At 42.4% G+C, this 26807-nt stretch overlaps 1 protein-coding gene across 4 annotated transcripts in view; it reads left to right on the top strand.

The window, feature by feature from the left end:
• Ccdc7 (coiled-coil domain containing 7) overlaps nucleotides 1–23917 on the top strand; it is a 197722-nt gene extending 173805 nt beyond the window's left edge. For 2 of the 4 annotated variants that reach the window (XM_037206376.1, XM_037206374.1), the window contains exons 44-50: nucleotides 1592–1687; nucleotides 5713–5808; nucleotides 7295–7390; nucleotides 10007–10102; nucleotides 13116–13206; nucleotides 20471–20694; nucleotides 23777–23917. In XM_037206376.1, coding sequence (XP_037062271.1) covers nucleotides 1592–1687; nucleotides 5713–5808; nucleotides 7295–7390; nucleotides 10007–10102; nucleotides 13116–13120 — 389 coding nt within the window. In that variant the 3' untranslated portion in view covers nucleotides 13121–13206; nucleotides 20471–20694; nucleotides 23777–23917. Of the gene's footprint in view, nucleotides 1–1591; nucleotides 1688–5712; nucleotides 5809–7294; nucleotides 7391–10006; nucleotides 10103–13115; nucleotides 13207–13447; nucleotides 13513–20470; nucleotides 20695–23776 lie in introns of all 4 variants that reach the window. The other 2 variants (XM_037206375.1, XM_037206377.1) reach the window with 2 other exon arrangements.
• The last annotated feature ends 2890 nt before the right edge of the window (nucleotides 23918–26807 follow it).

Genomic DNA, 26807 nt, shown 5'->3' with positions numbered 1-26807 from the left:
CAGAAAGAACATGAGGATAGATAATTTTCCTCCAGAGCATCCAACTTTGGGTCTGAGGGAGAACCCCAAGAGCACATGGTTCACAAAAGCACTGGCCTTGATGAACGAAAGTATGGGCATTTTATTCTTGTGTAAGAAACACAAGTCGAAACTGAAAACATGTAATGTGTCTGCATAACTGTCTTAGTGAAGGCTTTTGTTGCTGGGATGAAACCCCATGACCAAAGCAACTTGGGGAGGAAAAGGTTTATTTGATTACACTTCCACATCACTGTTCATCATGGGAGGAAGTCAGGACAGGAACTCAAACAAGGCAAGAACCTAGAGGCAGGAGCTGATGCAGAGGCCATGGAGGGGTACTGGTTACTGGGTTGCTTCCCATGGCTTACTCAGCCTGCTTTCTTGCAGAACCCAGGAACTCCAGCCCAGGATGGCCCTGCCCACCATGGGCTGGGCCTTCCCCCATCGATCAATAATTAAGAAAATGCCTTACAGCTTGTTCTTACAGAGGCAGTTCCTCAACTGAGGTTCCCTCTTTCAGATGACTCTAGCTTGTGTCAAGTTGACATAAAACCAGCCAGGACACTAATTTTGAGAAACAACTCTGTAACTGGCCCATAATCAACTATTTTAATTCAGCATTTGTCCCAAATGAAGGCAAACTACATATATTGCTTGTTTGTTTGTTTGTTTGTTTGTTTGTTTGTTTGTTTGTTTGATTTTTTGAGACAGGATTTCTCAGTGTAGTTTTGGTGCCTGTCCTGGATCTCACTCTGTAGACCAGGCTGGCCTCGAACTCACAGAGATCTGCCTGGCTGTGCCTCCCATGTGCTGGGATTAAAGGTGTGCACCACCACAGTGGCAAACTATATATTTTTTTTTTAACATTTATTTATTTATTATGTACACAGAAGAGGGTGCCAGATCTCATTACAGATGGTTGTGATCCACCATGTGGGTGCTGGGAATTGAACTCAGGACCTCTGGAAGAGCAGTCGGTGCTCTTAACCTCTGAGCCATCTCTCCAGCCCGGCAAACTATATTTTTAATCATACATTTTTTATATCATTCTACATACATACACACTGGCATTTCTTATTATCCCCCTTCATTCTTGCACTTTATTTTCTATTTTAGAAACGTCAGTTTCTATTGAAAACCAAGAAAGGGTTACAAAGATATTCAATTGTATCTGAAAATGTTAGTCACTCACAGTTTTTTAAATGCCGGTTTTGTGAAAGCCTTGCTGTGTCGTTTGTATACAGTGTTTATGCTCATTTTTTTGAGATAAGGGTGCTACTCATGTCAAGGCTGGGGTCACACTCAGTACATAGGCTGCCTGTCAGGCAGAAGCCCATCTCCCTGCCTCAGCCTCCCAAGTGTGGGAACTACAGACATGCTACACCTCTCCCAGCTTTCTCTCTTTATCTGACTTATTCTACTGTGATTTGCTTTGATGGGCTATCATATGACAGCCAAGGCTGCTTCAGACAGAATCTGTTTATAGTTCTTAGGTGTCATGCTGATTAGCCGAAAGAGAGACTGTGCTTCAGACACTGTGTTATTGAAAGATCTCGTTCTCATTTTTCAGAGCCGTCTAAGACTAAAAAGTTGGGCAAGAATGTTGGTGAAGGCACCCCTACTCCGAGCAGGTTAACCCCTGCTTGGATGAAGCTTCTGCTCAAAGGTAACGGAGTGACTGTAGTATAGATGTGTGAAACAGAACTCCATTCCATTCCCACAATTTCTATCCATCCGACAACCTATGAGCCCCTCAACTAAGAAACTAATATCGTCCCATGATGGCATTCGTACCTACATTTGCATCCTTCATCCCTCACATCTTCTCTTTTCTGCACGATGCTCTAAAAGGGGAATGTGCTGTAACTTATTCAACTGCTGCTTCTCACCATGCCATTTAGGTCTTTAGTGTTTATGAATTAGAGCTGAGGTCAGTAAGTGTTCAGTGTTCTTAATTTTCTTATTTGCTTTTGTTTCTATAAAATAGAGTGTGAGTGTTGGCTAAGGGACATAGATGCTTTTAAGTTTAAAAGATTGGAAGTTTATTTGAAAATTATAGGTAATAGTTCTGCCAGTAAATAAATGAAAAACCTGTTTCTAGGTATCTTCCTACAGAAATAGACTTTATAAATTTGAAATGTGAATGTTGAACTACATTGTTGATAGTCAATACTACATCAAAGACTCAAAACTCTAGGAAAATTCTTGGAATTTCGAAAGGATTTTTGCAGAAATATGAAATAGTCCATTTGAAAATTCACATGAATTTCCAGAGACTATAATAGTCTAAATAATCATGCAAAAGAACAAAATAAAGACTTTATACCTTGGAAACTCACTACCAAGCTACAGCAAGGAAAGCAGTATGGTTCCGACAGGCACACAGGTGATGCAGATAACCTCCATGGTTAATGATTTCAAGAGCACATAATAGGGGAGGGGGGCCTGTCGCACACAGTGCAGGGAAACCTGGATATCCCCAAGCAGAAGTATGAAAGGAGCCCGTGATAAAGTGTATTCAAAACATAAGTCAGCATGAAGACAGACCTTAGAAGTACAAGCTAAAACACAAAAACACTCGAAGAAAACAGGCGAAAAGTTACATCTTGAGTCTGCAGGAATGGCTCAGTAGACAAGATGTTGTGGGTTCACATCCCACGCAAGACATATATGACAAAATATAAATTAATACTTAAAAAAACATAGATCATGGCCGGATGCTGGTGGCACACACCTTTAATCCCAGCAATTGGGAGGCAGAGGCAGGCGGATCTCTGTGAGTTCAGGACCAGCCTGGGCTACAGAGTGAGTTTCAGGAAAGACTCCAAAGCTACACAGAGAAACCCTGTCCCCCCCAAAAAAAAATCATATTTAAGAAACCTACATGATGTTTGTTTTGGAAATTAGTTTTGAACTGGCATTAAAGACACAGTCAACAAGGAAAAATATAGACAAATTAGAGTTCATCAGATTTAAAAACTTATAAATATCAAGGAAAATATAATTTTGCACGGTTACTATATGTGAGTTTAAAAAAGATAGATAAAATGGGGCAATGTCAATGGAGTAGAAGGGCTATCCACAAAAAGGGATTATATTAGTTTGGATAAAGATGTGTGGTATATATGTCTATATATACACAATTTATATATGTGTGTATACATATATATATATATGAACTTTATATGTATATGTAAAGGAGATTTATTAGAATGACTTACAGGCTGCAATCCAGCTAATCCCATAATGGCTGTCTGTGAACAAAAAATCCAAGAATCCAGTAGTTGCTGAGTCCACAAGGCTGGATGTCTCAATCAGTTTTCAGTATGCACTGGAATCCCAAAGAAGCAGGCTCTAATGCCAGTGAAGGAATATTCTTGCTAGCAAGGTGAGAGCAAGCAGAAAAAGAGAGCAAGCTTCCTCCTTCCATGTCCTCATATAGGCTTCCAGCAGGTATGGCCCAGATCAAAGATGTGTCTTCCCACCTCAAGAACCTGATAAGAAGTGGATCTTCCCACTTCAAATTAGGCAGAAAAAAAAAATCCCTTACTGGTGTGCTCTTCATTTTTTGGATTTTAGTTAATCCTAGATGTAGTCAAATTGACCGAAAAGAATAACCATCGAAGTGCTCTGCTAACGAAGGTCTTAAACTCAACCACAAAAAACTCATAAAAACAATATCAAGTACTCCAACAGACAGTCCTCCTGAGCAGGTATTACAGATACCAACATGAACAGAGAAAGATTATGGAGACATCACTGCTCATTAGGGAAATTCTACCCAAAAGAACAATGAGGAAAACACTTTGTACCCATTGGATGGCAATACCAGTAGGGTGGTGAAAAGGAACAATGTAGAAAAAAAGATGGCTGGGCCTGAAGTTACGTATATGTTATCTTAGCTCCGTGGGACTCATTCAGGAACGTCACAAGCTCATGGCCAGCTGTGACAACAGAGAGAATTCAAAGCTAGTCTTGGCATGAGACCTTATCTCAATATAAAAAGTGAGTAGAATTCTGAGGACGGAGGTAGCTCAGTTGTAGAGCTTTGAGCCACCATATGCAGAAACAAGTGTTCAGTCCTGCATACCACAAAAAGCAGAGAGGAAAGGAAGGAGAAGGGCGGGAAAGAGAGAAAGAAGCAACAACAATAACAACAACAAAAATGTGGCCAAGGATTACACCATGTCACCTGAGCTCCAGCTAGCCTGACAGCCTCCCCCAGCTGCCTGGCCATCTGCAGCACAGGAGGCCTCTTAGTCCATTGAACTGTATTTACATTTGACTCTGATTAGGCAGGGAGGCGAGGATGTTCTCCTTTCGTGTGTTGAATGGAAATGACGTGAGGATAAATGGGTTTCTACCAGAGCATCCAACTTTGGAGCTGAGGGAGAGCCCCAGGTGCACATTGCTCACACAAGCACCTGCCTCAGGGAATGGAAATTTGAATGTTTTATTCTTGTGCAAGAAATACAAGGTAGAAATAGAAAACGTTCTTGCAAATTTGGTCTGTTTTTTTGTCCATTTTGTCTCATTTTTGAGAAATGAGTCTCCTAACAGATCCATATTCTGCTTTATTTCAACACTTATGCCATTGGAGAAAAAGTGGAAGTATTTGTTATTATATTCCCTCTTAGTATTCAAAATACACCCCCAGTAGCATCTCTAATTATCCTGTCCATTCTGTCAGTGCATTTTCCATTGTGGGAATATGGGATCCTTATTATTGTTTGAAATTTACATACAGGTATACAAAAAAGCTGAATCATACCCCCACACACTCCCCCTTCCACCTCCCCAGAATGTCTTCTTTTATTTAAAAAAAAGCAGAGGAACTTACATACATTTTATACATCAGAATAAAACATTCTGATATCTGATATTTCAGTCACTTGTGATTCTGTTTATTGTACTACTGTTTTTTCTAAGTTCTTTTTATGACACTTATAAAGGGCATTCTATGTGTATTTTGACATAGGGGTTCTGTGTATATCTAAGCTGGCATTATACTCGGTATGTAAGCAGACTGGCAGGCATGTACCTGCCTCAATGGGTTTCCCAAGTGCTGGAATGCAGGCATGTGACCCATCTCCCAGCTCTAATCCTCCTGTTACATGACTTATACTCTAAGAACACACTTTTATAAAATACCACCTACAAGAAACAGTGTGTTGGTTGCTTTTTTATGTTTGTTTTTGACACTTGACCTAAGCTAGAATCAGTTAGAAAAGGGGAACCTCAACTGAGAAAATGCCTCCATCAGACTGGCCTGTAGGCAAGTCTGTGGGACATTTTCTTGATTAATGATTGATGTGAAAGAGCCCCGCCCACTATGGGTGGTGCCACTCTAGGTAGGTGGTCCTTAGTTACATAAAAAAGCAAACTGAATGAACTGAAAGCAAGCCACTAGGCATGTTTCTGCTTAGTCTCTGCTCCAGTTCCTGCCTCCAGGTTCTTTCCCTGCTTGAGTTCCTGCCTTGGCTTTCATCTTTGATGGGCTGTAATCAGGATGTGTAAGCCAAATAAATCCTTTCTTCCCCAAGTTGCTTTAATCATGGTCTTTATCACAGTAATAGAAAGCAGACTAGAACATAAGGCTTGGCAGAGCTATTCATGACTGTTAACTTTGTACCTGAAGAGCTGAGAATGCCTACTTGCAGAATAATGAATGGCATTGTTCTTACTTTTCAGAGCCATCTAAAATCAGTAATATAGACAAGCAAATTATTAAAGGAACAAAGATCCTGCCCAAGTCAAACTCTGCCTTGAAGAAACGTGTGCCCAAAGGTAAAGAAGTCGCTGGCATACAGATGTGTAAAACAGAACTCTGTTCTATCTTTGCTGTTTCTACCAGCCTTAAATTTATACAAATCCAGGGGCCCAGGAAAGACACTACCAATGGCGTGGGAATGAATCCAGTTGCTCGGAGCTCTTTAATTCAATTCATTTATTCCTCAGTCACTAGTTCAACCCTCTCAGATCTCTCTTTATTTCCTTAGTTCCCTTCTAGTTCCCTCAATTCTTAATTCCCTCTAATCTTCAATTCCTCAATCCTTCAATCTTCAATTCCTAATTCCCTCAATTCTCTGTTCCCTTCATTCCTAGTTCTATCCAATCCTAATTCTCTCCCATCTTCAATCCTTCAACTCTCCATCTTTCAGTCCTTCCTCCCCATCCTTCAGTCCTTCCTCCCCATCCCTCAGTCCTTCTTCTCTTTCCCTTCTCCTGGCACTGGTCTATATCCTATCCCAAACAGTAACACCTTATGTTTTGTATACAGCACAAGATTGTAGGGGCCCCTGCTAGAGGCTTCCTGGCAATTTTATTTGCAACCCAAAAAAGGAGAGATAAGAGGGGGGTCAATTAGTAGTTGGGATAAATCTGAAAAGGAATTTATGTGCTAGAAATATATCCTTATTGTGGTTAGGTGAAGGCATTACAAATCTATCAACTACAGACTTACAGGTGATAGGGTAGGAAAAGTCTATAGGTCACTAAAAGTTAAAACAGTCACTTTTTTTCTCTGCCACCAGTTTCCTGACAGGGCAGGGGAAGAGTACTGATAGCTAGTCAGTCTGCATCACAGCTTGAAACACCTGTCACATCTAAGAGGCTCTCTGGGGCAGTGAGAGAGGGAAGGGAGGCCTTGATTTGCACAAGAAACAAAGCGTGTTTGTTCCTCTAGTTGGTGGGCATTTGGCCTGTGAGACACGTAGTCTCAGAAAAGACATTTTATCTAAATTGGGAGGGTTTCAGGGTCCAACAGATGGCCTGGTAGCTATCTGTTCCTTGCTTGTCTTTTAAGACTTTGTTTGGGGTTGACTCTATCTTAGGAAGTAGCTCAAGGAGGGGATTTGCAAATGGCAGATGCCCAAAACAAATGCTAAAGAGGGGGTCTGGAGGTCAGAAGCTGAAGGGTTTGTCTGTGTGACTATCCCAGGGCTTTGAAACGGAGACTCACACACATACACACTTTAGGAGAATTATGAGCACAAGGAATTCATAGCAAGACACAATTGAATATTAAACCGCCTAACACCAATCGACCTTGCTGATTGGCTTTCCACTCGACTGACCCTTGGCCTTGTCAAGGTATAGCTTATAATATACAGCTGGACTTCTATTTCATATTCCTGTGACTCGCCACAAGAGTAATAGAAAGCAGACTAGAACACAAGGCTTGACAGAGCTATTCATGACTGTCAACTTCGTACCTGAAGAGCTGGGAATGCCTACTTGCAGAATAATGAATGGCATTGTTCTCACTTTCCAGAGCCATCTAAAACCAGTAATTTAGACAAGCAAAGTATTAAAGGAACAAATACCCTGCGCAAGTCAAACTCTGCCTTGAAGAAACGTGTGCCCAAAGGTAAAGAAGTCACTGGCATACAGATGTGTAAAACAGAACTCTGTTCTTTCCTCGCTGTTTCAATTTTCCAATGATCTCAATCTCTGGGCCCTTCCAACATACAGGTAGTGTTAGGAAAACAAGGTGTGTTCCAGTATTTTTCCTGTAAAAAGACAGGAAAAATATGTGGAGGGCTTTGTTGTGCTGCACAATAATATGCTTCTATGCATAGGTTCCCCTTGCCTCTAACCCAGGTAAATTGACGGGTTTCCTTCATCCCCCTCCCTCTTAATATTCTGCATGATGTTCTGAAGTGGGAATATTTGAGATTTCTTCGCTAGTTTAAGTCACCTTTATATTTCTGTGGTCATGACTACCGTCAATGGTGCAGTCGCCAGCATTACACATTTTATTTTCTTCTTCCACTTTACAGCTATACAGTAGCATGTGTGAGTGGTGTGGTTAAATTCAAGACATGTCTGCTCTTGACTCCATAGCTACTGGATAGAATATGTATGTATCCATTCTAGAATGACTGTAATGTTTAGTTATGGCAGGGACTGAATGAGAAAACAGTTTCCTGGTTCTTAGCACTAAAGTTTTTAGGAATTGAAACATTTAAAAGATTAAATTGTATTTATCAGTGGACAAAAGCACCTTCCAGACTTTGGGGGAAAAAATCCCTAGGACCTCAACGATATGTGGTAGAACTAGAAAATTCCATGAACACACAGCAGCTATGGATATGAGCCAGAACTGGTCCTTTCAATCATCTAGCAAGAATGGAGGACTTGTCGATGAGCTCCTGCCCACTCTGAGGACCCAGTGACTATCAATGCATGGGGGGAGGTTGTTAGTTTTCTGGCTGTGTTGTGTTCTTACCCTGTAAGGAAAGTCACGAAACACAACAGAATCCGCTTATAGAGTTTATTAGAAAACAAAGGACAGAGAGTGCAGGCCTGTGGGAGAGACACGTGCGTGGAGAAGAGGGCAGTGGGGAAAATGGCGCTGGACTTTTAAAACCGGCTGGGGGCGTGGCCAGGTCACGTCACTACTCTATGCGTGTGCATAGATCACATGGTCACGTTGCGCGCTTACATGACCATGCAATGCCACGGACTCTGATCACGCGAGACCCCTTGGCCCGGAACTTGCTAGGCGGAGATATCCGGGCCCATCGGGTATCCTAGCTACCAGACGCTTTTGATGCGGAAATGGCTAGGCGGAAGTGTCTGCCTGGTAAATGCAACCGTGTTGTGAACCCTTCAGAGGTTGCATCATTTTTTTTCATATTGTTGTATCCACTGTGGGGCTACATGAGAACACTTATGGGAAACATCAACCCCAACCACAAGGAGGTAACACTTTGTGCCCATCGTATGGTTGTTAGAGAGAAAAGAAGAAAGGAAAGCAGAAAGTGGAAGAAAGAAAACTATTGATGTTTCCAAGTGCATGAAAAAGAACAGTCCTGTGGGTGCAGCCTGTAATCCCAGTGCCTTGAGAGGCTGATGCAAGGGAACGACACATTCACATCTATCCTGAGTAGCATGATGAGACCATGTCTCCAAGTTGTCAGAAGCAAGAGGTGGGATTAATGTAGTTCAAGGGTGGAGTACTTGCCTCACACACAAAATGCCCAGGTTCAGTTCTCTGTACTTGAAACAAACAGAAAAAGAGAATAAATTTTGGTAAGGATGTCAAGAAATTATAAACAGGAAGTGGGGAGGGATTCAAGTTGGTTCAGCGGGTAAATTAGACCTGACACATGCATTCCATCCCCACAACACATGCTAGAAACCGAGAACCTACCAGTCCCAGTTGTCCTTTGACTTCCACAGTCGCAAATGAATCCATCGTAGTTTAATGTTTTCAGAGAGAAAAAGAAATTGGGACCAGGTACACGTGGTGTCACCTAAGGCTTAACCAGCCTCCCCCAATAGGATCTTGTTAGGTACCAGAAAGCTGGCATCAGACTCACTAAGCTGGCCAGAGAATCTCCAGATTTCCATCACCCTCATGCTTTAGTCTCAGAAGTGTTGGTGTGTATTAACACTATCTCTTCTTCAGCATCACTGACTTACACTTTTGTGTGTATGCGTGTGTGTGTGTGTGTGTGTGTGTGTGTGTGTGTGTGTGTGTGTAGCCCTGGCTGTCCTGGATCTCACTCTGTAGACCAGACTGGCCTCGAACTCCCAGAGATCCGCCTGCCTCTGCCTCACCCCACCCCCGAGTGCTGGGAGTAAAGGTGTACACTGCCACTGCCTGGCTGACTTACACTCTTACGTTGACATACTATATCCACTGTGAGGAAAGGAAAGTACATACAGAATGTATTTATGCTGGTGAAGTCACTTTGTCTGACTAACTGAAGAGGGCCATAAGAGGCTCTGCTTTAGAAAGATTAAGGTAATTTTTAACTTTTTAAGAATTAAAATGAGTTTATTTCAAGCTAGCACGGTGGGGTACTGCATTAATCCCAGCACCCAATGCAGAGGTGTCGATCTCCATGAGTTGGAGGCCAGCCTGGTCTACCAAATGAGTTCTAGGTATGCCAAGGCTAGATAAAAAGACTGTCTCAATGAAATAAAATTAGTTTGTTTCTACTATCCTTGAGTGGCACTGTTCTTGTGTTTCCAGGGCAGCCTAAACCTACAACATTAGACAAGAAAGGTGCTGACCTTCCAAATAATCTGGTTTCTTCAACATCTGCCTCCAGTAAGCACAGGTTTAAAGGTAAGGAGTCACTGGAATGCAGACCTGTGAATGACACTGTGCTCCAGCTCCGCTCTTTCTGTTCTCCAGTACACTCAAGCTGTGGGCCCTTCCAACAAGCAGCCAGCATAACAAGCACAGTAGGTGTTCCGTGGTTTCTGCATAAATAGATAGGTGTGTGGAGGGAGGGCTTTGTGGCTCTGTACATTAAAGGATCCTCTACCTGGACCTCCTTTACCATTCACCTAAGTAAGCTGATACATTTCCTTTGCCCCTCACAGCTTTCCTTTTCTGCATGATGATCTGAAAAAGAGATGTCATGACTTATTCAACATCTCACATATTGAGAGACCATTGGGTTTTTATTGTCACAACCACAATCGGTGGAGTTACAGTGTCACTGTACACTTTTTATTATGTTGTTTATGCTTCTATAAAACACAGAGGAGCTGGCCTGGGCATAGAGCTCTGTCAGTCAAGCACTTGTGGTGCCGCCTCAGGACCTGAGCTAAGATGCCCAGCACCACATAAAGAGCCACACACAGACCACCCACACTCCTGTAATCCCAGCCCTGGGGAGGCAGAGACCGGTGGGTCCCTGGGGGTTGTTGACTAGCAAGTCTAGCCAAATTGGTGAGCGCAGGGTTGGGTGAGAGATCCTTCCCCAAAACCAAGGTGGAGGGCTGGAAAGATGGCTCACTGATTTTGCACCTTTGCTGTACTTCCGCTTGTAAATTCCATTCCCAGCACCCATCACAGACAGCTCCCAACTGCTCTTAACTCCAGATCCAAGAGATGTGGCACCCTCTTCTTACCTGGCAAGATAAGAGGGACCCAAACACAAGTGGGGCACACACACACACACACACACACACACACACACACACACACACCACATACACACACACACTGCAAATGAATTAATAATTTTAAACTAGGTAGAGAATGATTGAGGAAGACACCTGCCATTAATCTTTGGCCTATATGGGGGTGGGGGATGGGCAGGAGTAGAGAAGGAGAAGAGGGAGAAAGGAAAACAGGCAGTGTGACTGAGGAGATAGCTCAGTAAATGGTTTGTAATCCTAAAACTGCAGAGGCAGAGACATGTGGATTCCTGGGACTCACTAACCAGTCTGCTCAGCCTAACCCATCAGTTCTGTGTGAAAGAAACCCTGTCTCAAAAGAAACACAGTGACTAGCACCTGTGCTAACCTCCATACATGCTCACACACATGGTAGGGAAACCATACTGAAAAGCATATGTAGGCTAAAAACACATTCACAACATATCAATTAGCTAACTATCCAATTGATTAGAGTATATAAGTGATAAAGTAACTCTGCCAGTAAGTATATGAAAAAAAAAAATTACCTCTTCTCTTAGCCAGCATTAGTCTTTTCATGGACTGAAACACTAACAATGTTAAATTATGTGTTTGTTTGTTTGTTTGTTTGTTTGTTTGTTTGTGACAAGGTCTCACTACATAGCCTTGGCTGGCCAAGAACTCATTATGTAGACCAGACTGACCTTGAGCTCATAAAAATCTACCTGCCTATATCTCCCAAGTGCTAGGATTAAAGGCATGTACCACCATGCCTGGCATGGAATTATATTTTAGGTATCAAAACAGTAGAATATGATCTAAAGAGTCTGAAAAGTCCCTGTGCGAATTCCAAAGACATTTTACAGAAATAGAAAAGTCCGTTTTAAAATTCCAATGAAGACGCCAAAGACTATGGTGGTCAGAATAATCTTGTCAAAGATCCAAGTAAGAAGAGTAATGCTTCATGATTTCAGAACTTACTCCCGAGCTACAGAAGTGAAGAAAGCACTGTGGTCCTGGCATGCAGACAGATGACACCCAGACCAGTAAAACGAAGAGAGATCCCAGAATTAAACTCACTTCTTTGGCCAACCACAGAATGTGGAGAGAGCAGTCTGTTAGAGATGGTGCTGGGTAAACTAGATATCCTATGCAGAAGCATGGAGTGGGGGCCCTTATCTTAAATTATGTTCAAAACCCAATTCAAAATGAATCAAGAACCTATAAATAAGAGCTAAACTACAAAAGTGCTAAAATAAAATGTAGGGAAAACCCTATACGATACTTAATTTGCCAATGTATTTTTTGGATGGACATCAAAGATCTTTCTATATAACTAAGGATGGTCTTGAACATTCTACCTATACCTCCCCAGTGCTGGCATTACAATAGCATGTCACCACACTCTGGCTGTGCTGTGCCAGGAATTCCTTCAGCGAGCGCTTCATAGATGCAAGGCTGAACCACACTTCAGCCCTCTATCTCCCCTTGCATTATATTTTTCCATTGTTGGAATATCACCTTCCTTTCCAGAAATAAGTGTATTTCCATATACAGATTACTAGACCTGAAAATTTACATTTTAGCTACTCATACTCATATTCATAAACAATAAACAATAAGCTCATTGTTTATTGTCCTGATGTTTTCAACTTGTTTACTTTTTTAAATCTTTTAAAATATTCCTTTTAAATGTGTATGAGTATTTTGCATGCATGTATGTGTGTACATGCCTGATGCCTATGGACATCAAAACAGGTAACTAGAATAACAAATCTTTGCAAGCCACGTGTGGGTTCTAAGAATCAAACCTGCGTGCTCTCAAAGACCAGCCAGTGTTCTTAACCACTAAGTCACTGCTCCAGGCTCCTATTTGTGTTTTGAGACACAGGTGCTGTGTTTAGGAAGGCTGGAATCATATTCCATATGTAGGAAGGCTAGCAGGCTGGTACCCATCTCCCTGTTTCAGCCTCCTGACTGCTGGGACCAGGGGGTGCACCGACATCATAGTGAATGTTCTTGGCAAACACATCAACTATTAGGCAAGGGTGGCTCATCAGAATCTGTCTGTGCTGGTCACACTGCTTTGTACAGATTACCGAGCTTTGAAAGGAAGCTGTGCTTTAGAAAGAATTGAGCCTGAAGTCTTTAAAAACTGAAATTATTTAATAGCTGGTGTCATCCACTAATGTTCTCACTTTTCATGGCAGGCTGAGTCTGAAAACTCAGATGAAAAGGATTTTAAACTCCCAAGTAATCTGTGCCCTTCTGCCTCTACTACAAGGAAGCGTCTCCTTAAAGGTAAAGAGATAACTAACATGCAGAAATCAACTCTGCTTTATCATTTCTGTTGACCAGGATCTTCAGCGTGTGGGCCCTTCTGACAAAGAGCTGAGGCTATGAGCCCAGCATGTGTTCTCAGGCTTCTCCTCTAAGTAGACCCCGTGAGGAGGGCTCTGTAGTTGTATATAGTAAAAGGATCCTGTGCATAGGTCCTCCTTACCTTTAACTCAGGTAAATCAATTAGTTTTCTTTATCACAGGCCTTAATTTTCTGTATGGTGTTCCAAAAAGAAACTATATCATGGCCCGTCCAAAAGTCCACCTGGTGAGCCCCCTTTACATTTCGGTTGCAACTACAATCATTGGATCAGTAGATAGCATTGTACATTTTTATTATGCTAGTTTATGTCTAGAAAGTGGAGGGTGTTGGAATTTTTTGGAATTAAGAAAATATGTTCTTTTAGTTTTCACAGATACTGCCATATACATTTTCAAATGATTGTAATTAATAGCTGTGATAACAAATGCTTGAAAAACTACTTTGCCTTTACTTAGACAGCACTTGACTTCTTTGGCATTTTTTTCATACACAGTTATCCCATTTAGAGCTGAATACTCCAAAGACTCTCACTCTCTGTACACTGTCCAGTTATTGGTCTCTGTTAATTACCATCTACTTCAAGAAGGCTGTGATGAGTGTTAGAGATGCCCATGTTTATGTTTATTTCAGCTCAGAGGTCCACAGCGCAGTCCATCACTGAGGGAAGTCAGGACAGGAACTCAAACAAGGCAAGAATCTGGAGGCATGGCTGCTACACAGGATGTGGAGGAGGGCTGCTTACCGGCTTGCTCCTCATGGCTTTCTCAGCCTGCATTTACCCAGGACCACCTGCCCAGGGGTGACACCACCCATAGTGATCTGGGTCCTCTCACATCAATCATCAATGAAGACTATATACCACAGGCTAGCCGACAGCCAATTTGTGGGGACCAGTGCCTAGGTGGATAGTAAGGGACCAGTGGAGGGGGAGATCTTTCAAGGAAGGGGATGTTTTAAAAAGATAAAGGAGAAACCAGAATAGGAAGTCTAAATAGGGAAGGGTGAGAGGGCAGGGAAATGGAGAGAACACGGGAAGAGAAAACCAACACTACAAGCCTTTCATAAAGCCACATGGCAACACAGTACTGTAGAAGCTTTCTAAAATATATGCATGTATGGAAGTCATTTGACAATGTCCATCTAGACATCTCATGCTACTAAGTGAAACCCTCCAACACAGGAATGATATATATCTTAGGGAGTCATTGTCCAAATCACAAGCTGTTACCAAGGCTACTGGTTACCTTCCAGACAATAAGGCCTTATTGCTGAAGACGCCATTTACTTAGGTTATCCCACATGGAGAGAATATACTAGCACCCATCTAAAGGCTTTATCCCTACTGACTAGAGACAATGGTGCTAGAAAGTACTATGCACATGACAGGAGGAGAAAAGGAAATCATTAATATCACCCAGCTATGAAGCCCGGGGACCTGTCTACAAAACCTATTGATGTAATGATGATGGCACAAATGTGATAGGAGTAACCAAGCACCGTTTTGATTAGATTAAGGGCCACTCCATGGGAGGGAGCCTAAACCTGACTTCGCTAGGTAGTTTCATGTTAACTTGATGTAAGCTAACATTACTTTGGAAGAAGGAACCTTAATTGAGAAAATGTCCCCTTCCTTGAAAGATCCGCCCCTCCACAGTCCTACTACCTACCTAACCTCTGTTTAAAGTGTTTTTTGTTTTTTAATTTTATTTATTTTATTTTACAATACCATTCCTGTTTAAAGTTTTTTATTTTTATTTTTATTTTTTTTTTTTGAGGCAAGGTCTCATTTTATAACCCTGACTGGCCTTGAACTCCTATAGACCAGGCTAACCTCAAAATCATAGAGATCTACTTGTCTCTGCCTCTCAAGTGCTAGTATTAAAAATATGTGCCACCAAAAGACACAGTCAATAAGACAAAAAGACAGCCAACAGATTGGGAAAAGATCTTCACCAACCCCACATCTGACAGAGGATTGATCTCCACAATATATAAAGAACTCAAGAAACTAGACATCAAAGTACTGAACAGTCCAATTAAAAAATGGGCTAAAGAGCTAAACAGAGAATTCACAAAACAAGAAGTACAAATGGCTGAAAGACATTTAAAGAAATGCTCAACATCCTTAATCATCAGAGAAATGCAAATCAAAACGACTCTGAGATACCACCTTACACCTGTTAGAATGGCTACGATCAAAAACACCAATGACAACCAATGTTGGAGAGGATGTGGAGCAAAGGGAACACTCCTCCACTGTTGGTGGGAATGTAAACTTGTACAACCACTGTGGAAATCAGTATGGCGGTTTCTCAGAAAATTAGGAATCGAACTACCTCAAGACCCAGCCATCCCACTCTTGGGCATATACCCAAGGATTGCTGATTCATACCATAAAGATACATGCTCAGCTATGTTCATAGCAGCACTATTTGTAATAGCCAGAACCTGGAAACAACCTAGATGCCCATCAACAGAAGAATGGATGAAAAAAATGTGGTACATATACACAATGGAGTACTACTCAGCAGAGAAAAACAATGAAAGCATGAAATTTGCAGGCAAATGGATGGAACTAGAAAAAATCATCCTGAGTGAGGTAACCCAAACCCAGAAAGACAGTTATGGTATATACTCACTCATAGGTGGATTCTAGATATAAAATAAAGAACAATCAGACCACAACCCATAGAACCATAGAGGCTATATATATAGCATGGAGGTCCCTAGGATGACTGTGGCATATAATAAATTTCAGCCACTTCTGGCTTTTTGTGTATTCATAGAGGTCTAAAACCCAGCCACTAAAAAATTCAAGTAAAAACAGTTCAAAGTACTCCCGTAGATGTTCCTCCTAAGAATATACTACAAATAGCCAGCACACACATGAATCCATGGTGTTGTGGTTTTGTTTCTGTTGCTTTGGTTAAAGTACACTAACCAAAGACCATGTAGGGGACAAACATATATTTGGCTTATGATTCTCGGTTACAGTCCAAACTTGCAGGAAAGTCACAGTGGCAGCTGTCCATATTACGTCCTCAGTAAAAAGCAGAAAGAAACGGATGCATCCTTGCTGCCTGCTTGCTCTCCTCTACCTCTCTCCTGTCCTATATAGTTCAGGACTCTCTGCCTAGGGAATGGTGACACCCACCATAGGCTGAGTCGATTGCAATCAGTACGATCCCCTACATATATGCCATAGGCCACTAAGCAATCCTCTATTGAGACTCTCTTCTCAGGTGATTCTGGATTGTGGCAAGTTGTAATTTGAAACCAACTCTAACACATGTTACGTATCACTGATGATTAGGGAAATTCAACCCCAAAATAGCACATCATACCCATCAGATGGCTACTATATACAAAAGGCGGGCTAGAAGGGGAAAGCAAAGGGGGAAATAATAATATGGACTTTGGGGTGCAAACCTGTGATTCCAGTCACTTGGGAGGCTGAGGCAGGAATTATAAGTTCTGTGCCAGCCTGAGATATGGAGTGAGTTGAAGACTCGCTGTTGAAGTTAGTGAGACCCTGTTTAAAAGAAAAAAAAGGCCTGGAGAGGGATGTAACTCAGTTGTGGGGCACTTGTCTAGCATAGGCAAGACTGCATTTAATCCCCAATACCAAAAGAAAGAAAGAATAACGTTAGCAACAATGTCAAGTAATCCCTGTGGCTGCTGGGAGGAAGGCAAAATGGTACATAACGTCTGGAAAACTCTGTGGCAGTTCCTCCAGTATTTAAAAGGGAATTGTCATATGATAAACACACCAACTCACTTCTTGATGTGTATCCAAAATAAGTGAAATCAAGAGCACAAGTAGATATTTGGGTAACCATGTCTATTTCAACGTTAGTCAGAACCCCAAGTGTCCCCTGGCAGGTGAATGAGTAAATAAAATGTAGTGCTGTGCATGGAGTGGAATATTAGCCTTTAAAGGGAAAGAAATCCTGACACTTATTACAGCATGACATCCATAACAGGCCAGTATAATAGGTCACAGAGACAAGTATGTAATCATCCATTCATATGAAGTAATCAAAGTAAGCAAAAAAAAAAAAAAAAAAGGCAGAATGGTGGCTAGTGGGGACCTGCGGTTTGGAGAAATCATTTAATAGGCAGGGAGTTTCTGTATTTCCAGAGGAAAAATAGTTCTGGAAAGGGATGGTGGGAGAGAGCCATACTGCATGATGGGTATGCCTAATAATGTGCCTAAACCGTTCACTTAGGAACAGCTAAGCAGGCACATTCTATGCTACTTTAAACTTACAATATTAAGTACATTGTTAAAAATAAATATAGAATGAAGTTTCCATCTTCAGTGATATTTATATTTAATGGGAACTAGGTACATCTTAAACAGCCACTTTAATTTTTTTCTATGAAATAACCTACTTTTATTCCTTGTCCATTTTCCATTAACTGCCTTTGTGTTGCAGAAAGTGTGATAGGGTCTTTTAACCTTTCCCATTCCTATCAATTCAAATTGAGAGAAAGCAAAGCAGTTCTAGAAAGAATTCACACATAGGCTTACCCAGATCCTCTTGCTCCGTGTCTCCACGTTTGTGAGTGTGTCAGCCATACCACTGTTCTGCCTCTGAACTGTAGAAGAATCAACCACTCCGGATCTGTTCCCTAAAAACGGATCATCAGGCTTGATGGCAACACAGCTCCCACAAAGGAAACTTACCATCGGTGAGACCCAATGTGTCATCCGCAATCCATGCTCAAACTGCGTGTGTTGCAGTAAGGCCAACTTGAAACACACACATGATTTGGAGATATTTCTCAAAAGAAAGCATACAGGTGGCCATGTGGAGAGATGCTCACACCACTGCTTCAGCTCAGGCAGTCCAGAGATGAAACTGTGTTCACATTGACATCATCAGTGGGCTGCATGTGTCCCACAAGAAATAACTCCAGTTAATACTGCTTCTGTCTGGCTCTTTCACTTACGTTTTCAAAGATTCAGGTTTTTGTTTTGTTTTGTTGGTTTCCTCTATTTGGTCCGTTTTGTTTGTTTGTTTGTTTTTGTTTTTCCATTTTTCAAAACAGGGTTTCTCTGTGTAGCTTTGTGCCTTTCCTGGAACTCACTTGGGAGTCCAGGCTGGCCTCGAACTCACAGAGATCCACCTGCCTCTGCCTCTCGAGTCCTGGGATTAAAGGTGTGCATGTGCTCTGCCACCACCACCTGGCAGTCCCTGTTTTTAAAATATCTTTTGTTTATTCTTTGACAGTTTCCTACATGCATACACTCCGTCTTGATCCTAACCTCTCTCCCTCCTCCTTCCCCCTCTCCCTCCCCCTCCCTCTCCCTTCCCCCTTCCCCTCTTGTGCTTGCTCTCTCTTTCTCTCTGTTTCTCTGTGTCTGTCTGTCTGTCTGTCTGTCTGTCTCTCTCTCTCTCTCTCTCTCTCTCTCTCTCTCTCTCTCTCTCTCTCTTTCTCTCTCCACCTCTTCGTCCGAGGATATGGTATGATCCAGGCCTGTTTTGGTTTGTGTCAGCCTCAAGATGGGTCTTTTGCCTGAAGCAGACTTGTAGCCGGTTCCTTCGGGACTCAACAGCTTCTCTTCATCCTTTTTATTTACATGGCATCTCAGGCATATTAAGTGTATGTAGTTTATATCAAAAGGCAAAAGTCCACACAGCCTGAGCATGATTTCTCCAGCAGTGCTCCTGTGTGTGGCCTGGAGCAGTCAGAATTCAAATCCAGGTGTGGAGTGGAGGCACAGGCAGAAGCAGCAGAATCTCTGTGAGTTCGAGGTCAGCTTGGTCTACAAAGTGAGTTCCAAGACTGCCAGAACTGCACAGAGAGACCCCATCTCAAAAAAAAAAAAAAAAAAAAAAAAAAATGCAAATCCATGGGCAACATCCTGCCAGATAGCCAGAGCTTGAGGGCCCAAGTCCAGGCATCTGCCCTAACTTTGAGCTGCCTTCCTGCTGGTGGGGGCTGGAGATTCACTGTCCAGAGCTCACACTACTCTCAGTTAATAATGCCCTGGCATCATTCCTACAGACAGTGTACATTCAGCCTCACAGGCTCCATTTGCATTGCTTGTATATCTATCCTGTAGGGACCAGTATCAGCTCAGGACAACCAAGATCAAGTTCTCAGCACAATGGAGATTTATTTGTCCCAGAGGGACAAAGGTCGGGGGATAAGAGACAAAGAGAGGAGACAGAAGATGAGGGAGGGGGAAGAGAACAAGGAAGAGAGGGAAGGGTATTTGCCCCAGGGGCAGAAGTGGGGACCAAAAGATAGCCTCTGGATAGAGAGGAGACAGATGTGAGCCATAGGCAAATGGCAGTTTATGAAGGTAAAAGGGGAAACCCCTGTGTTAGGATGGGGTACTTAATTTTAACCAGGCATGTTAATTAGGTGAACCAAAGGGGGCTGTGTAGCTCAAATGTTAAATGGTCTGTAAATAAAAAACACTGGGTCCAGATATTGGGGTAAATGCTGAAAGATCAGAGGGACAAAGGAACAAGGTACCTCCAGGACTCCTCAGCCTGAAAAGCCTCTAGCTGCAAGGGTTGCTTTTGCCGAAAATCTTTAGTTCCTGTCTCCTCATGCCTTATATACCTTTCTCTGTCCAGCCATCACTTCCTGGGATTAAAGACATGTGTGCTTTCCAGTACTGAGATTAAAGGTGTGTGCCACCCCTGCCTGGCTCTGTTTTCTCTCCTAGACTGAGTCAGTCTCATGTAGTCCAGAGTGGCCTTGAACTCAAAGAGATACAGACAGATCTCTGGCTCCTGAGTTGCTAAGATTACAGGTGTGTGCCACCACTGCCTGGCCTCTATGTTTAATCTAGTGGCTTGTTCTGTTCTCTGATCTTCAGGCAAATTTTATTAGGGTACACAATATATCAGCACAGGCTTTGATCATCAGGAGTCATATTTGCTGGACTTAAATACTTTGATAACTGAACCTCGGAGGCCAGCCTCAGGAGGAGGAAGTGGCCAAATAAGGGAATAGACGTTGGTGGCTAGCTATTGGAATGTAATCTAATGGTTTTTATCAAGGCAGAGGGCATAGAGGAGAAGGGCAAGGCCTGCCAGAGCCACGTTTGCCATGCTCCGGCTGGCTGGAGTCCCTTCATGTTCTGTTTTCCCTGGCACCAAATATAATAACAATGTTATGGAATACTGTAAAATTCAATAACTGAATACTTTTTCTTTAGCATTAAATACTATTCCGTGAGAGTGGGCTGCACATCCAGACTTGACAGAAAGAGTCCCAAGGGTAAGCACCATGAAGCTGTTCATGGACACAGTGAGGCAAAGTGGCGCATGGGAACCGGTATGTGGGAACCCTGTGAGTGGACAGCGCTTTCGGAACAGCAGTGCAGAAGACCCCTGATGACCAGGGTAGGACCAGATCATGAGAGTCCTTCAAAGGCGACAGGTGGGTTCCACTGTCTCCTTGTTATTTCTACTCTCCTAATTTTAAAAAGACTATAATTAATTGTAAACCACAAATAAAGAGCTAGGAATGAATGCAGCTCAGTGGTAAGAGACCTTGCCTGTCACGACAGGACCTTGGGATATTGAAAAGAATAATAATAACTTTAAGTCACAAGAAAGTCTGCACCCCATTCAAACCATTCATGTTTAAACATCGCACAGTCGACTGCCAGGGATTTAAAACACATGACTTCTGTCAAGTTAATGCTTTGGAACATTCAAATGTTATTTTAGATACAGTATTACCACCCAGGGAGCGTAACTCCTGGGTGTGATTATGCCAAATCTAGTCTGGACTCTCCCTGATGATGGTGTTAGACTTGCTGGCTCTTTTGAACCTCAAGAGCACCTATTTTTTTCCCCCTCAGCAAGAAATAGAGTAAAGGGGCCAGGTGGTGGTGGCGCACACCTTTTGTCCCAGCACTCGGGAGGCAGAGGCAGGTGGATCTCTGTGAGTTCGAGGCCAGCCTGGTCTACAGATTGAGACAGGCACCAAAACTACACAGAGAAACCCTGCCTCAAAAAAACAAACAAAAAAAGAAAAAAGAAAGGAAATAAAGTAATGGATCACTCACTCAACAGTTAAGAGTCCCTGCTATTCTTGAAATAGGCCAGAGTTTGGTTCCCCATACCCATGTTGAGCAGTTCACAACCACTTGTAATTCTATGTCTCGGGGATCCTACACATGTACACGCACAGGCATACACACAAGTTAAAGACAAAACAATACAAAAAAGAATGGGAGTAACTATGATAATGTAATATGCTGCCATTGTTTTGTTCCATAAATCAATAAGAAATTGAATTTCTCCTGAAAAGATAAAAATGAAATCAAATGGTTGATGTAGTTCCTATACTTTGTGATTTTTTTTAACTGTAAAAATATTGTTTATATCGTATATATCTATGCAAACTAACCACTGGCGTGATAAGAAAAGCTCATGAAGTTAGCCTCACTCAACTGTCTGTAAAGGTAGAGTCTATTCTTCTCTAGCGACTGATGATTCTCTGAAGCTGAAAAATCCAGGAAGCAACATGGTGCCAAGCTCTGTTGGTTCTTGTGAGGATGTCAGCGAGAATTAGGCAGGAATGAGTAGAATAGAGTCAACAAAACTAGTGTTGCAGGAACGGGGAGGTTTCACTTTGTGGGTTTCTCCTTCCAATATAAGTTTTGGCTCAAGTCCACCTTTCCAGAGTGCTCCTGTGGACCGCCCAGATCACAATGCCACCTGCACGTCAATCTGGCATTCAGAGGGCTGGGGAGAGAACTCAGTTGGCAGTGATTGCCAAGTAGCTTTACCCACCAGCCCATTTGTTCTTTTCTCAGTACCTAAGAGAGTCCACAAGTTCTTCAAGGACACAGCACCCCTACTTTCCATAACAGGCTTGGCCCATGAGAGGTCCCTGGTAAATAGTAAGCAATGTGTGAATAGAGTAGTTCCGGAAATCTAAGGCTCCCTGCTGGGAGTAATTCAGAAAACAAACAACAACAACAAAAAATCCAACACTGAATTGTAAGCTCATAAAGGCAGATACTAACCCTCTTTGAAGAGTCTGGCAAAATGATGAATAAATATTAAAGTGAGCTGGCCAAGAGTTCTTCTAGTTGGCCATATAGGACTATTAGGTTTAAAATGTATGTATAGCCAGGTATGAAGTCTCAGGCCTATAATCCTAGAATTTGAGAGACTGAGGCAGAAGGATCACAACAACACCCACTGGGTTACTTAATAATTCTCAGTCCCAAAGAAAACCCAACAAGAGGAAGGGGCAGAAAGGAGAACAGGAGGGAGGAGGGAATTGGGGGGAAGTCTGTTATGCAGAGTTTGGCTTCCCAAGTATCAGAGGAGGTCATGCTGTGGTAGCAGAGGAGTTGATGTGTATGTAGGGGCAGTTCATCTCAAGCCTGTCCACAGAATAGCATCCGCCCAGGGTGCTTTCCAAAGCCTTGGTTCCTGGGGCTGCAGAGCTGGCTCAGTGATTAAGGACAATTGTTGTTGTTACAAGGGACCTGGATTTGATTCTCAGCACCTCCTCCTGGGGCACTAGGTATAGATGTGGTGGACAGACGTATGTGCAGGCAGGAAAAACACTCAAACAAATAAATAATAAAAATAAATCCAAAAGAAAAAAATTTTAATTTAAAAACCTTGGTTCTCTATCCACATTCCCAGACCAGTTAAGCCAGATCCTCTGTAGGTGACATTAACGGGCAGCCAGCGCGGGGCATGGTGAAGCCGCTAAATCAGGAGAGTGCACAAGCAAACGGCCGCTTCACTTTGCTTTAGTCTAAGTTCTAGGGCTGCTGGCTGAGGAGACTTAATGCTCTTCCTCTCCAACCACCTTCTTTCAGAGTAATCATGAAAGAGCACCCCTCCACAATGCTCCAGTAGAATTGGGTGGAAATGTGTAGTATGTTGCCCTCTAGTGTAGAACAGATGAGCCATATGGGAGCCCTCGATGAGTAGCTACAGTGAGTGAAAGTTTCGATGTTTAGTTCTATGGAGGTTTGTTTCATGGCCGTAAGCAGCTAATGTCTCTCATAACGGAGAGCACAGCTCACTAATCAGCAATAACTAAATAATTAGTTACGTAGTTGCAGAAGCAACTTCCCTACCTGTTATTTCGAGAACAGTTCCCAAACGTCTTCTTGTCTAGATCAAGGAGAACAGGGGCAACAGATCCAGCTGGAATTTTCATTGGAATTTGTGCGGTGTGAACTTTGAATAGATACAGCTGAGGAACGGACCAACAAGTAAGGGACATTGATCACCAGAGTCCGATGTAGTGAGAGCTTCGTGGACCGTCCCTCATCCATAAGGTGGCCTGATGCTCTGGAGTCTTTTTTACCTTTCAGAATGGACAGTGACTTTAAAATCTACGGTATTCTGACAATAAAATGTAATTAGGTAGTTGGTATAAAATACGCTTTGATCACCAATGCTGCAGAAAATGGACAGTGTCAGAAGAGCTAGTGTGTGTCAGGAGTGGGAGTGATGACTGATGGCCGCTTTATTTTCAGATCCCCACTTCACTCTTTGGAACAGCCTGAACCTCCAAGATCACCCTCTTGTTGCTGACGTTCCAACTTGCTCTGCCGAGATAAGATCCCTACAGTACCTTCTGGTGTGGTGTAAACGCAATTAAACGACATTTGTGCTCCGGGTGTGTGAAAGGGGTGATTCTTTAGGCGTCCCCTGATTTGCAGAGCTATTCTGTATGGTCTTGTAGAAGAAGAAAAAAAAACATATTTTGATACATCACTTCCACTGTCGATCAGGGACATTTAATTTAGGAAATAGAAATATGTTGCTTTAATGTTTTAACATTGAAATCATCAATTCAGGCTGAAGAGATAGTTCAGTCAGTAAAGGCTTTGCCGTGTAAGCACAAGGACCTGACTTGACTCCCTAGAACGCACGGAAAAAAGGCCAGGCATGGGAGTGAATGATTGTAAGCCCAGCACTGGGGGGCAGGGAAAGTCTCTGAAGGTCCCAGCCAGCCGTGCTGGCCTAACTGGTAAACCTCAGGCCAACAAGAAACCCTATGTCAAAGGAAGGGACACCCAAGGTTGCTCTCTGGCCTCCGATACACACATGTGGGTGTGTGCCTTAGCTCACATGAACATGAGACATACACACACATGCATATAGATCCTTTTTTTAAAAAAAAAAAAAAAAAAAAAAAAAAAAGCACAGAGGGCTGGTCAGATGCCTTGGGAATAAAGGCATTTGCTGCATAAGCCTGGAGACCTGAGTTCAATCCTCAGAACCCACATAAAGGTGGAAAGAGAGAACCAACTCCACAATGTTGACCCTTGACCTCTGTATTCATGACATGGCACACCAGCACCAACACATATCAGGCAAGCACACACACACATACACACACACACACACACACACACACACACACACACACACACACCAAATAGAAGTGCAATTTTAAAAGAAATGTGTGGTGATATTGTGTTCCCCAAAATATTGTGCACCCTAGTAAACTTACTGGGGTCAGAGAACAGAACAGCCACTAGATATAGAGGCCAGAAAATGGTGGCACACATGCCTTTAATCCCAGCATTCTAGAGGCAGAAATCCATCTGGATCTCTGTGAGTTCAAGGCCATACTGGAAACAGCCAGGCATGGTAACTCACGCCTTTACTCCCAGGAAGTAATGGCAGAAAGCAGAAAAGTATATAAGGTGTGAAAACCAGGAACTAGCCTGGTTAAGCTTTTAGGCTTTGAGCAGCACAGTTTAGCTGAGATTCATTTCGATAAGGACTCCAGAGGCTTCCAGTCTGAGGAAATAGGATCGGCTGGGGAATTGGCGAGGTGAGGAAGCTGTGGCTGGTTCTGCTTCTCTGATCTTCCAGCGTTCACCCCAATAACTATCCTCAGGTTTAATTTTATTAATAAGACCATGCAAGGTTCATGCTACGGAAACACATTCCAGAGACCACAGCTATTACTTCTCTAACAGCTCTTAGGGCCAGCAGATCTGCAAGGAGAGCGCACTAGCTGCGTCATCAAGTGTTGTTCACAAACTCAATCTTTTTCTACGATAATTCCGCTAATGGATGTCAAGTTTAACTCGTGCTAATTAAAGAGATGGTTATCTGATTGATACTAGCTAAGAGGAACATTAAAAAGAGTAACTTTTTAATGGCTGGAGAGATGGCTCAGCAGTTAGAAGCACTTGCTGCTCTTCCAGAGGACCTGGGTTCAATTCCCAGCATGACAGCTCACAACTATCTGTAACTCCAGTGCAAGGAGATCCGATTCCTCATCTGGTCTCAAAGGGCACCAGGCACACACGGTACACAGACATGTATGCAGGCAAAACACTCGTACACAAAAAAAAAGAAATAAAAGAAAAAAATGTTAAAGTGATAAACAGAGAGAAACCTTGTAAATACCTATACCACGCAGTGTCTTTGTGTTAACTGGTTTATTTTTTTCAACTCTAGGTGAGCATCATTACTATCTAAAACTGTGTTCTCTTGTCTAGTGTTGTTTCACTTTTATTTTTTGAGACAACATCTCACTGTATATTGGAGGCTGTCTGTGGATGGTGCTGCATCAGCTCCTCAAGTTCTAGAATCACAGGGATGTCTCCCTATACCAGGCATCTTTGGAAGGTTTGCTAAGAGACAACTTCAGTGAAAAAAATCAAAACCATTTTAAGTCTCTACATATAGGCTAAATTCTTTCACACATCATTATAGGAGCTTAATATATAATATACAAACACTGAAACCCCTGTTTCCTGATTCAAAATAGTTCATCATGTATTCGGTGCCTCTCAGTGGAACACGGATGGGTTTTAAAGCAAAATATACATATTTATTCCATCAGTATCTTAATTTCATCTTGGAAAATGTCAGGCCTGGGTAAAGGATGACATTTTATTCCTCTTTATCCACCTTCCTGCTATACATGTCTTTAACTACGCTGGATTTCAAAGTGTGACTAAGAACACATATATATAAAGTACAAGTCTGTGCTCTGCATGGCATTTCCTTCACCGCATGATACCTGAAAGATGATGCTCCAGCATCTGCTTTAGCATCTAACCAGAGACCTCATGTTCTCGGTGGTAAGAACTCTCTCACTCCAGAAGTGAGTGCTAAGACTGAGTCAAGCTCCGTACTCTTATATGTTAGACTTCCTGATGAAGCTACAATGAAGTGGGAAAATGATAATTTATATTCAATAATGTAGAGCCATGGCTCAGCACCTGGCACATCATCCATATCATACTAGAATTGTTGACTGTGGTCTCTATGGTCATAAGGGTCAGGGCAATGTACTTCATATACTTGCAGAAGGCATTGCAGTTACTCAGTGGAATCATTAAGGAACATTCTACTTAGACACAGGAGGGAAAACTCAGGAAGCCCTGGCATCAATACTTTTTGCTTGATTGAGAACAAGTACTATGCCTTAACAGTACACTGATTGAAAAATCAAATTACTCCACAAAATGATATATTCAAGACAAAAAAAAACTATACAAACAGTGAACTTTTTCTTTGTGGAAAACCAATAAACAA

This window comes from Peromyscus leucopus, chromosome 5 (genome assembly GCF_004664715.2).
Source record: "Peromyscus leucopus breed LL Stock chromosome 5, UCI_PerLeu_2.1, whole genome shotgun sequence".
Taxonomy (NCBI): Eukaryota; Metazoa; Chordata; class Mammalia; order Rodentia; family Cricetidae; genus Peromyscus; species Peromyscus leucopus.
This window is presented reverse-complemented; position numbering and strand designations above follow the sequence as displayed.